Source organism: Condylura cristata, unplaced genomic scaffold (genome assembly GCF_000260355.1).
Source record: "Condylura cristata isolate star-nosed mole 26May11 unplaced genomic scaffold, ConCri1.0 scaffold00017, whole genome shotgun sequence".
NCBI lineage: Eukaryota > Metazoa > Chordata > Mammalia > Eulipotyphla > Talpidae > Condylura > Condylura cristata.
The window spans coordinates 8,020,160-8,031,093 of NW_004567118.1; the positions used below are offsets into that span (position 1 = coordinate 8,020,160).

A 10,934-nucleotide genomic window follows, 5' to 3' on the forward strand; every position below is an offset into this window, starting at 1 on the left:
CCGCCCCCGGGCGGCTCCGCGGGGCCGAAACTCCGCCCCGCGGCCGCTGCGGCGCCCCAGTGGTCTCCGCGACGCTTTGCTGCTCTCGGATTTAGACTGGCGACTTCCCCGGGGCCGAGACCACGCCCCGGTAATAAAGACTGGAGCCCACGTCCTCAGCTCTGACCAAGTGGACTTTTTGTTGGACATGATGGCCGGGCCTGGACACAGCGCAAAAAAAGACTGCTCCACTATGTGGGGTGCAACAGTGTTACTGTTTCCTGTGAGCCTCCTCTGCTCGGCGCTTTAGCTTCCAGAGGTTCCCCAGGCTCCGCGCATTCCGTCATTTCATTCATTCATCGCACTGAGGGTGAGCTAATAGCAAGGAGCCACACGCAGTTGTTTCCTTCACGGTGCCCTCCGTCAATGCTGAGCGCTACAGCAGTTGTTTAATCCTTGCGGCAACCCTGTAAGGTCGATGATGTTACTCCTGTTCAGGATGGACTGCACAATTTGGGGGGCCATGTGCAAAATGAAAACGCAGTGCCCTGTTCAACGTTGGGCAAAGGCTTTGTAAGTAAGGGCAGCAGAGCATTTAACCAAATGCACAGTTCTGGGCCCTGCTCCCTTACAGGTGAGGGAGCCCTGCTTCCTTACGGGGCTTAGGCAGTGGCATGCTCTAAGTCAAAAGCTAGCAGGAAGCGGGGCTGGGATTCAGTCAGACAGTCTGGCTCCATAACCCTGAGCTCCCCAGCTGGGCCTCAGATTTAATTGGCAAATATTGACGGACTGGTGTGGATAAAGAACTGGGCTGGCTGGCTGGGAGGGTTGCAGGAATTGCTAAGCTGGCAGCTTTCAGGAGCTCAGAACTCCCAGCTGCAGGCGAGCCAGGTGCCCTAGGCCCATGCTCCTTTGTTCTTACTGAGTCACCTCAGATCTGGTCACCGGGGTCAGCAAGAAACCAAATTCAGCCATGCAGAGAGAGCCAGACCCCTCTTGGGGGCTTATTCAGGGTTTGGAAAACCAAGGGCCCACCCCGGGGCCCTAATGGGTCACCCCCACTCCTCAGTGCTCTCAGTGCTCTGGGGCCGGCCCTGCAGGGAGCCTGCTGCTGTCCCTCTTCCCTTCTGGGGGCCCTGGGAGGGAAATAGTCATAGGCCAGAAACACCAAAACTGGGGGAGGGGGACACCACTCTCCTAAAGTAGGGATGGAGCAGGAGCTGCTTTGTTTTGGAGGCGAGAATCCCACCCATGGAGGCTTTTAACAGGCAAGAGGGACAAGAGGAGTCCGACCAACAGGGTCAAAATGCTGCTCCAAGGTTTGCACTTAATAACAGTAATAATCACTTAGTAATAAGTGGTTATGCTTCCTGACCTCGAGTAAATTACTTAACCTCTCTTTGACTGCATGCCTCCGTTTCCTTACTGGTCAGTTGGGAACAAGAGTTCCTCATGAGGTTGTTATGGGCTCCTCCCAGGCCAGTGTCCACTGGGCCAGGGCCGAGCCTTTTCAGAGACTAACTATAGAGGAGCCGCCTGCCGTACCCCTTCCTCCTGGTTTTGCCCGGCCGTCCCCAGAGTCCAGCCTCCACCTGTGTTGTGCTGCACAAACCTGGCAGGTCTCCATCCTTGGTCCCCACCACCCTGCGACCCTCCCCTCTCTGGGCTCTCCTAGCTATCTCTGCTTGCAGATGCTGCTTCCCTGGGGACTCCCAAGGGGTGCTGTTTTGATTCCCACAAAGAAGAGGTTGGTAACCTCATTCCCCATAATTACTTCCTCCTGTAAGACCCCACCTCCTGGGAGGCTGAAACCACTGGACTATCCTGCCTCCTCCCAGCCTGGGACTGCCACGCCACCTCACTCTTCACTCTTGGCATGCACCAGTCGGGGCTCACAGCCTCCCCCTCCCCCAGATATTGCTCAACCCCACATGACTCTAAGAACACAGAGGATGACTTTGCTGTTCCCGCAACCTCTCAGCTACCCTTGCCCATGGTCACTGAGCTTGTAGTCACCCCAGATTCCCCCACATTCGAGAATGGCTTCTTGATCTCTGATTTAACCTCATTCCTTGCAAAGAGCACCCACCAGGCCTCTGACTTGCTAGTGCCACACCTCACCCTCGTCAGATTGTTCTTCTCCCCTCCGTTTCATCAGTTGCTCTCTTGAACCTAATCCTTCCCCTGGATCTCTGCCATAATTAGCTTCATCTATCTTGAAAGTCTTCTTTCCCCTCTCATCAAGTGCCCAGCCTGTCTCTGCACCCCCTTCTTTTTCCCTCCCACAACCCACTCGGGTCGGCTGGGTGGGCTTTGCTGCCAGCCTCACCTCACTGAACTCTGCCTGCCCAGACACCTCCCCCCCATGGCCTCCATGTTGCTGAAGCCGATGGATCCTTTTCTAGCTTGTCCTAGTGGGCTTCTCTGGAGTCTGATCATGGGGACTCTCCTTGCAATTCAGTCCCTTTGCCTCTAGGGATACCACCCTTCCCTGCTTTTCCCTGGAGCCGGCTGCTCCCTCTCTGTTTTCATGGGTTCACCCCTCCTGACCCGGATTGGGGTGTGCTCTCCCCTTGCCATCTCCCATGCTCACACTGTCCTCACGCTGACCACTCCAATTCCTACCAAACTCCCCTCTGCATTCCAGAGCCCTCTTACAGTTACCTTGAACCAGCACGTTCAAAACTGACCTCACGGCCTCCCTTGCCTGTGCTCCTGTGTCCCTTCTCAGCAAAGGCAGAGCCGTCCAGGAAGCCCATTCTGCCACGGCTCTGGATAATTGTCCCCCATACCGCCGACCCTGGTGATCTCAACCCTAGTGATGCACCTCGGGTACATCCTCTTCTATCTCCACACCTCCACCTGAGGCAGATTCCACCAGCTTCCCTGGGTCCGGTCACGGCCTCTAACACTCCTGCTTCCCCTCTTGCTCCGGTCCACTGCCTTGTCCCCTGAGAAGCCAGAGGGAACTTTGCAAACTGCAGTTGCTCCCCTGACTAGCTTTTCAACAGCTTGCTTCTGCTGCTCCGGTCACTCACCAGAAGTCCTTCTCCCATTCGCTGGTCCCTCCAACATCTGCCTCCTGCCCTCATCCCCAGCCTCGTAACCTCACCTACTGCCTCTGTCGCCTGTGCACGCCATCCTGCAACCACACTGGCTTCCTTGCCCCCCACCCTGGCTCACGGCTCTGCCACAGGACCTTTGCACATCTGTTCCTCCTGCTTTCCGGGCGCTTCCCCCACACCACCTCCAGATTCCATTCTGCCCTTCTTCCAGGGCTTCTACACAAATGTGATTTCCCCAGGGAAGCCTTCCTCTCACCTCCCCCATCAGTTTCCTTGTTATAACTAGCTATGCACGCCTCACCAGGACGACTGGGAGTTCAACTGTATGGCTGTCAGATTGCCTTTTGCCTCCTCGTCAGCCTGTCAGCAACCCAGGGCTGAAACCTGGTCTCTCTGCCCACTCCGAATTTGGCAGTATCGGATAGAAAGGGGGTGCTCAATAAAAACTGGGTGAGTGTGTACATGAGACTAGTGTGTTAAGTAATGGTAGGACATAAACTGCCCGTCATTATTACTCAGTGAGTGCTTCCTGGACTGGGTGGGGTTTGAGCAGGACCTGGAGATGGGGCAGCAGAGCAAAGACTCCTTGGACAGCCCAGCCTTCTCCTGCCTTATTCCTCATTTGTAAAGTGGACAAAGGTTGAGCAAAATGGGGGAGGCTCTGGCACTCCACGTGCCTGGCCTCATCACCGCCCTCTGTGTTCTCATGAGCGCTCTTCTCTCGCAGGCAGCTACTTTAGGGTCAGCTCAATCTGCCCTATTTCCTCCCAGACCCGGTCCTCCCATCGGGGGTTGGTCTGCCTGCAACCCCGCTCTCGCCCACCAGGCGGCGCTCGGAGACCAACCACGAGGCCGGGAGTCCGGACGCCGCTAGGCTCTGGGCTCGGCTGGGTGGGCGCCTGGCCCTCCTCCCCGCCTCCTCCCGCCGCTGCCCTGGGGATTCCTTTCTGACGGCCCAGGTCTGGGCCTACCGCCTGCAGCAGCCATGCTGGCATGGCGGCCTCCCAGGTACTGACGCTGAGTTCCGCTATGGCAACACCCTGCACCTGTGGGGTCCCAGGGTCCCGGTGCCAGATCAGCCACCACTCCTGGCTGTCCACCATGCCCAGTCGGCTCTGTCCAGCCTCCCTTCCTGCAGCAGCGCCAGCTCCCCAGGCCCTCTGTTCCCACACTGACACCTGGAAGTCTTCCTCCAACCCAAGTGCTGGGCCCAAGAGCATCTTAGGCTCACCCTGTTATGTTCCCTTTCGCTGCAGGGCCTTGAAGCTAGGTGCCCCTCAGCACCACCCTCCCAGGCTGAGCCCCTGAGGTCAGACGCCCCTGCAACACAGGACGGGGGCCTGTCCCCACTGGGGGGTGTTGAGTGAGGGTGTCCCCTGGGTCAAGATCCCCTCACAGCCCCTCACCAGGGCTGGGCCCAGACCACCTTCCCTGTCCAGTAGCCTTCCTGCCCGGCCACGTACCCAGGCACCCGAGAGAAACCCCGCCAAGCAACCAGCACAGAGACCGAGGGAGGGGCCAGTGAGGGGAGAGAACGGAGCCCCGGGGAGAGAACGGAGCCCCGGTGACTATTCCGACCATTGTGACCTATCCTGACCTCACAGCCATCATCCTTCCCACTGCCAGGTCCGAGAGGTTGGGGGAGACTAACCTGGCAGGGAGCCCCCAATGAGCCACCTTTCTACACCCCCCCCAAAACATAAGGGGGAGCACAAAACCCACGGTCTCCCCCGTGGTTCAGATCGGTGTGTTGGTCTGGGAATGGGGGGGCTCTGGGAGGGGTGCCTGGGGGCAGGGCGGGCCTCGGGGCAGCGGGGGAAATGGCAGAGAGCCCTCTCCTGACCCTCCTGCCCACGCCAGGGGCAGCTCCTCCCGGGACAAGGACCGCAGTGTGACGGTCAGTAGTTTGGTGTCCATGCCTGCTGGCGGGAAGGGAAGCCGGGCCAGCTGCTCCCAGCCCACAGGGCAGAAGGCCCCGAATCGCCTGATCAACGAGAAGTCGCCGTACCTTCTGCAACATGCCTACAACCCTGTGGACTGGTGTGTGCCCGCCCTGCCCTGCTGGGCAGCCAGGCGCTCAGCCCACCGCACCTGGGTCAGCGAGTGATACCCCACCCTGTCTGGACTAGGTACCCCTGGGGTCAAGAAGCCTTTGACAAGGCCAGGAAAGAAAACAAACCAATTTTCCTCTCAGGTAATGTTCCTCCTCTGGGATGGGGTGGAGGGTGGGGGTGGAAAGGAAGGAGGCCCTGGGCTCCCCAGGAATCTAGAGGACAGGGCCTCTTCAGTCCAAGGGCCCTTGGCTGGCCCTCTGACCAGTTAGGGGTCCCCCACCTGCCTCACCCCAGTGGGGTACTCCACCTGCCACTGGTGCCACATGATGGAGGAGGAGTCATTCCAGAACGAGGAGATCGGCCGCCTGCTCAATGAGGACTTCGTCAACGTGAAGGTGGACCGGGAGGAGCGGCCGGATGTGGACAAGGTGTTCATGACCTTTGTGCAGGTGAGCACTTTTCCAGCGAGGGGCACTGCTCTGGCAGGGAGCTGCCCCCTCACCTTCCCCTCTCCCCTCAGGCCACCAGCAGTGGCGGGGGCTGGCCCATGAGCGTGTGGTTGACGCCCAGCCTCCAGCCCTTTGTGGGGGGCACCTATTTCCCCCCTGAGGATGGCTTGACCCAAGTTGGCTTCCGCACGGTGTTGCTGAGAATACGGGACCAGGTGGGTGCACAGCAGGTAGTCAGGGGGACTCCGGGGTCAAGGGCGAAGGAACACGGGTTGCTGACCTCCGGGTCTGTCCCTCTCCCACAGTGGAAACAGAACAAGAACACCCTGCTGGATAACAGCCAGCGCGTCGCCACAGCCCTGCTGGCCCGGTCCGAGATCAGCATGGGTGACCGCCAGCTGCCACCCTCTGCGGCCACCATGAACAGCCGCTGCTTCCAGCAGCTGGATGAGGGTTATGATGAGGAGTACGGCGGCTTTGCTGAGTCCCCCAAGTTCCCCACACCAGGTCAGGGCTCCCTGGCTTCTGGGTGTAGGGAACTTGAGGGACTCAGCAAAGCCTGTCTTGGCCAGTGACACTCTGACCACTGGCTTGGTCATTTACCACCAGCTCCCCTGACTGGAGGTGACCTCTGCACACCAGCGTGTCAGTGTGTCTCTAGTAAAGACCTGACTCTGGCCTCACTAGTGACCCTCTAAGGCTGACCTGGACCCCCTGTCTCTCCTGGAGACTACCTGTAGCGTGCTAGCTCCGGCCCTGCCCAGTCCTCCCACCTCTCACCAAGCACCCTTGATGCCTGCAGTGATCCTCAGCTTCCTGTTCTCCTACTGGCTCAGCCACCGACTAACCCAGGATGGTTCTCGGGCCCAGCAAATGGCCTTGCACACCCTGAAAATGATGGCCAATGGAGGCATCCGAGACCACGTGGGGCAGGTGAGGGAGGCTAGGCATTCCCTGGAGGGGAGTCGGCTTGGGGCAGAGGCAGGACTGGCCTGTAGCCCCACGTCCCGCCTGGTACAGGGCTTCCATCGCTACTCCACGGACCGCCAGTGGCATGTCCCGCACTTCGAGAAGATGCTCTATGACCAGGCGCAGCTGGCGGTGGCCTATTCACAGGCCTTCCAGGTGATCCCTGGCCCCAGTCCAGAGCAGAGGCACCCCACCTCTCCACCTGTCCCTCCTCAGCTCACAGCTAATTCCCTCCCTCCCTGCCTGCCACCCAGGTTCCCTCCCCATGGGGAGGCGTGTGTGCGTGTGTGCGTGTGTGTGCGTGTGCTGATGGCTGCTTGTACCTGGGGCTCCCTGGGGACCTCTGTTTACAGCCTCCTTCCTCCCTCCTAGATCTCAGGTGATGAGTTTTACTCTGACGTTGCCAAAGGCATCCTGCAGTATGTGACTCGGAACCTGAGTCACCGGGTGTGTGTCCGGGGAAACGGGGGACCTGGCAGTGGGAGGGCTCAGGGCCTCCACAGCCCTTGCAGCTGGTGGGGTCAGCCAACTCTCCTCCCCATAGTCTGGGGGCTTCTATAGCGCGGAGGATGCGGATTCCCCTCCGGAGCGGGGCATGAGGCCCAAAGAGGGCGCCTTCTACGTGTGGACAGTCAAAGAGGTCCAGCAGCTCCTCCCCGAGCCCGTGCCAGGCGCCACCGAGCCTCTGACCTCAGGCCAGCTGCTCATGAAGCACTACGGGCTCACGGACTCGGGCAACATCAGCACCAGTCAGGCGAGGACCCCTGGGGACGCGGGAGGCGTCCTGAGGCGTGGCCAGGAAGCAGAAGCCCTCTGACTAGGGCCTTTTTCCCTCAGGACCCCAAGGGGGAGCTGCAGGGCCAGAATGTGCTGACTGTCCGCTATTCACTGGAGCTGACCGCTGCCCGTTTTGGCTTGGACGTGGAGGCTGTGCGGACCTTGCTCAACACAGGGCTGGAAAAGCTCTTCCAGGCCCGGAAACATCGGCCGAAGCCGCACCTGGATAGCAAGATGCTGGCCGCCTGGAACGGTGGGGGCCGCGGCTCGGCCTGACCCACCTAGGGAACTGCCCTCCACTAGCCCCTTCTCTGTGTCAGACACCTGCTGAGTAATAATTCTCCCTTGGTCAGATTTATTATCCTCGATTTACAGACAGCCAAACTGAAGCTCAGAGTTTAAGGGACACCCTCACCCCCAGGGTCATACCTGGGGGTGCCCATTCATGGCACTGCTCCAGAGAGGTGTCAGGGCCGGGGGGGGGGTGCTTCCAGTCAGCTCTTGACCACCTGTGCCTCCTCCTCTTCAGGCCTGATGGTGTCTGGCTATGCTGTGACCGGGGCTGTCCTGGGCATGGAGAGGCTGATCAACTATGCCATCAACGGTGCCAAGTTCCTGAAGCGGCACATGTTTGACGTGGCCAGTGGCCGTCTGATGCGGACCTGCTATGCAGGCTCGGGGGGGACCGTGGAGCACAGGTTGGGGGCATGCAAATGGGGAAGACGGGGCTCCCTGGGCCGCTCCTCTCCTCCCCTGCGGGTCAGCTGTGCTGCTGCTCTGCCCTCTGCCCACCATGAGCTCCATCCCTCCCTGGAAATGGACTAATAGTAGCCACCTAGAATAGCTGTCAGGGCTAAATGAAAGCAAGTGTGAAGGGTCTCCTCGGGGAAGGCCCCCGCCCTGAGGCTGCCTCTAGCGCTCCCTCCATGCCTGTCCCCACAGCACACCGCCCTGCTGGGGCTTCCTGGAGGACTACGCCTTCGTAGTTCGGGGCTTGCTGGACCTGTATGAGGCCTCGCAGGAGAGCGCGTGGCTGGAGTGGGCCCTGCGGCTGCAGGACACGCAGGACAGGCTCTTCTGGGACTCCCGGGGAGGCGGCTACTTCTGCAGTGAGGCGGAGCTCGGAGCTGGCCTGCCCCTGCGGCTGAAGGATGGTCAGTGAGGGAGCGTGGACTGGCCTGGGGCCCGGACCCAGCAGAGACTTGGTTTACTGTGAGGGAGGCAGAGCACAGTGTGGAGGTGAAGGGAAGGCTGGGCAGGTTGGGCCCCCCTGGGTTCTCATCTCCATGGCATGTTAACTGACTTTGGGCCAGCATTGTTCTATTTCAGAGCCTCCATTTCTTTAGATGTAAAGGAGAGCTCCCTTACAGGGTTGATGCAAAGGTTTCTTTAGCTATTAATTGATTCATTTAGTTATTAACTTAGTGACTGCTTAGCAGCAGTAGCTGGTGTGCCCAGATTCTTATACTGAACAAGGCTGGCGTGGTCCTTATGCTCAGGAAGTTTACAAGGTAGCAGGAGAAACAATAAATACTAACACTCGATGCAGAAATGCACAAATGCTCACATGTACTTGAATCGAGTGCCATGAAGAAGCAGGTGACCCCGGCCCCCGACTTTCAGTAGTACTCACCATCACACACCCCTCCCATCTGCTCACCATCTCCCCACGCTCTAATGCAAGCTCCTTGGGAAACAACTTTCTGTCACTGCCATAACCCCAGGGTCTAGCGCAGGCCAGACACATAGTAGGTACACAATAAATGTTAGCCAAATACCCGAAAAGGCCTTGAGCGAGCCCAGCTGAGCTGGAGGGAGGGGGGGTAGGATCTGTGGCAGCTGCCATTAACCAAGAGCTGGAGGATCAGACGGGCTGTGTGGTTGTGGAGAGGAGCTGGGGAGGGAGTTCAGGCAAAGGCAACAGGCTGAGGGAGAGGTGGGGAGGGGCAGGGTGGGTGGGACAGACTTTACTTCAGAGGATGGTGGCTGACTTGGGGGGTGTTCCAGTGGGCAGGTGGAGCTGGCTCCCTGCAGAGTGTTAGGTTAGGTCTAAGAATGTCACTCTGGCTGGTGAAGGGGAAGGGATCAGGGGAAATGGGACGACCAGGTCAGAGGCCACCAGTGGCTCTCAGTCCCTGCCAGTGCTGGCAAAGGCCCAGGCAAGGTAGAAGTGGAAAGGTGTGGTAGGATCGGATCTATTCTGGCCACAGACCCGGCAGACTCGTGGGTGGATTGGAAGCAGGAGGTGAGGGAGAGGGAAGGGCAAGGACGCTGTGGCTTTGGCTGGAGCTGGGTGGCAGGATCAGGGCGTCAGCAGTGAGACGGGGGAGCCTGTGGGCTGCGTTTTACCCTGGGCTAGTGGGGTGGAGTGTGCAGGAGACAGCCGGCAGAGCACCTGTAACTGCTGTGCTGGCAGGACACCCTCTGACCTGGGGGTGGGGTGGGGTGGGGGGACCCCCCTGCCTCCAGGCGAGTCCTAGAGCAGGCTACCTAGTGACCCTCCCTCACCACTGCCCCCTTCTGGACCCTGCAGACCAGGATGGGGCAGAGCCCAGTGCCAACTCTGTGTCAGCCCACAACCTCCTCCGCTTGCACGGCTTCACGGGCCACAAGGACTGGATGGACAAGAGCGTGTGCCTACTGACCGCCTTCTCTGAGCGCATGCGCCGTGTGCCCGTGGCATTGCCTGAGATGGTTCGCGCCCTCTCAGCCCACCAGCAGACCCTCAAGCAGGTGGGGGTGGGGGTGAAGGCACTTGGACGGGTGGGACTCTGGTGGGGAGAGAGTGGAGACCTCAGCGAGAGGAGGGGCCGCGGGGTGGGGCGCCTGGGAGCTCCAGTCCCTCAGCGTGTGGCATCTGAGTAAGTCCAGGCATCCCTGGGGACTGTCTGCAAGGTTGCTCTGTGCAGGTGGGAGATTATCTGGGACAGGCCACTGGCCGTGTCTGTGTGCCTGCCTGGGGTGGGCCTCTCTGATGGGGGCCAGGAGGTCCCTGCGATTGGAGAAGTGTTTCTCTGTACGTCTCTGTACTGTACACATGCCTGCTGGGGCGTATGTGCGGATATACGCCTGGCAGTGTGTAGTTCCCTGTGTGTGTCATTGTGTGCACATCTGGAAGGTGTGTTTGTGTGCCTCACGCCCTGTCTGTGCTGGTTTGAGTGTTTTCAGTATGCTTGTTCACAGGTGCACGTCCTTGTTGAGGGTTGCCTGCTTGTTTCCGCACATTTGTCTACACATCTCTGCCGGTGTCTGCCTGTGTGTGTGTGTGTGTGTGTGCACGCGCGCGTGCCATGGGGGGTGTCCAGTTTGTATGCATGGTGCCTCTGTGTATGTGTGACAGCTGTTTAACTGTGTATGGTCTCTCTGTGTTTGTGTCTTCCATGGCATCGTGCCTTTTGTGTGTGTGTGTGTGTGTGTGTGTGTGCGTGCACACGGGTGCACTCGTGTCTCCCGGCGTTGGTCCCTCTATTGCCTGGCACTACGTCGCCTCTGCGCGTATCCCCTAGTGGGTGCGCATGCGTGTTCCCATCCCCGAGTGGGTGTGCGCATGCGTGTTCCCATCCCCGAGTGGGTGCGCATGCATGTTCCCATCCCCGAGTGGGTGCGCATGCGTGTTCCCATCCCCGTGTGGGTGTGCATGC

At 59.5% G+C, this 10,934-nt stretch overlaps 2 protein-coding genes across 2 annotated transcripts in view; both read left to right on the top strand.

The window, feature by feature from the left end:
- The window catches only part of EPN3 (epsin 3), a 12,652-nt gene extending 8,433 nt beyond the window's left edge, over positions 1–4,219 (top strand). Inside the window, exon 11 of the mRNA XM_012726057.1 lies at positions 3,816–4,219. Coding sequence (XP_012581511.1) covers positions 3,816–4,219 — 404 coding nt within the window. The remainder of the gene's footprint in view (positions 1–3,815) is intronic.
- Positions 4,220–4,907: 688 nt separating this feature from the next.
- SPATA20 (spermatogenesis associated 20) overlaps positions 4,908–10,934 on the top strand; it is a 6,915-nt gene continuing 888 nt past the window's right edge. The window contains exons 1-13 of the mRNA XM_012726345.1: positions 4,908–5,084; positions 5,174–5,238; positions 5,393–5,547; positions 5,619–5,762; positions 5,853–6,054; positions 6,350–6,480; positions 6,568–6,672; positions 6,889–6,963; positions 7,061–7,270; positions 7,354–7,546; positions 7,823–7,991; positions 8,236–8,447; positions 9,827–10,026. Of these exons, the coding sequence (XP_012581799.1) occupies positions 4,960–5,084; positions 5,174–5,238; positions 5,393–5,547; positions 5,619–5,762; positions 5,853–6,054; positions 6,350–6,480; positions 6,568–6,672; positions 6,889–6,963; positions 7,061–7,270; positions 7,354–7,546; positions 7,823–7,991; positions 8,236–8,447; positions 9,827–10,026 (1,986 nt within the window). The 5' untranslated portion in view covers positions 4,908–4,959. The remainder of the gene's footprint in view (positions 5,085–5,173; positions 5,239–5,392; positions 5,548–5,618; positions 5,763–5,852; positions 6,055–6,349; positions 6,481–6,567; positions 6,673–6,888; positions 6,964–7,060; positions 7,271–7,353; positions 7,547–7,822; positions 7,992–8,235; positions 8,448–9,826; positions 10,027–10,934) is intronic.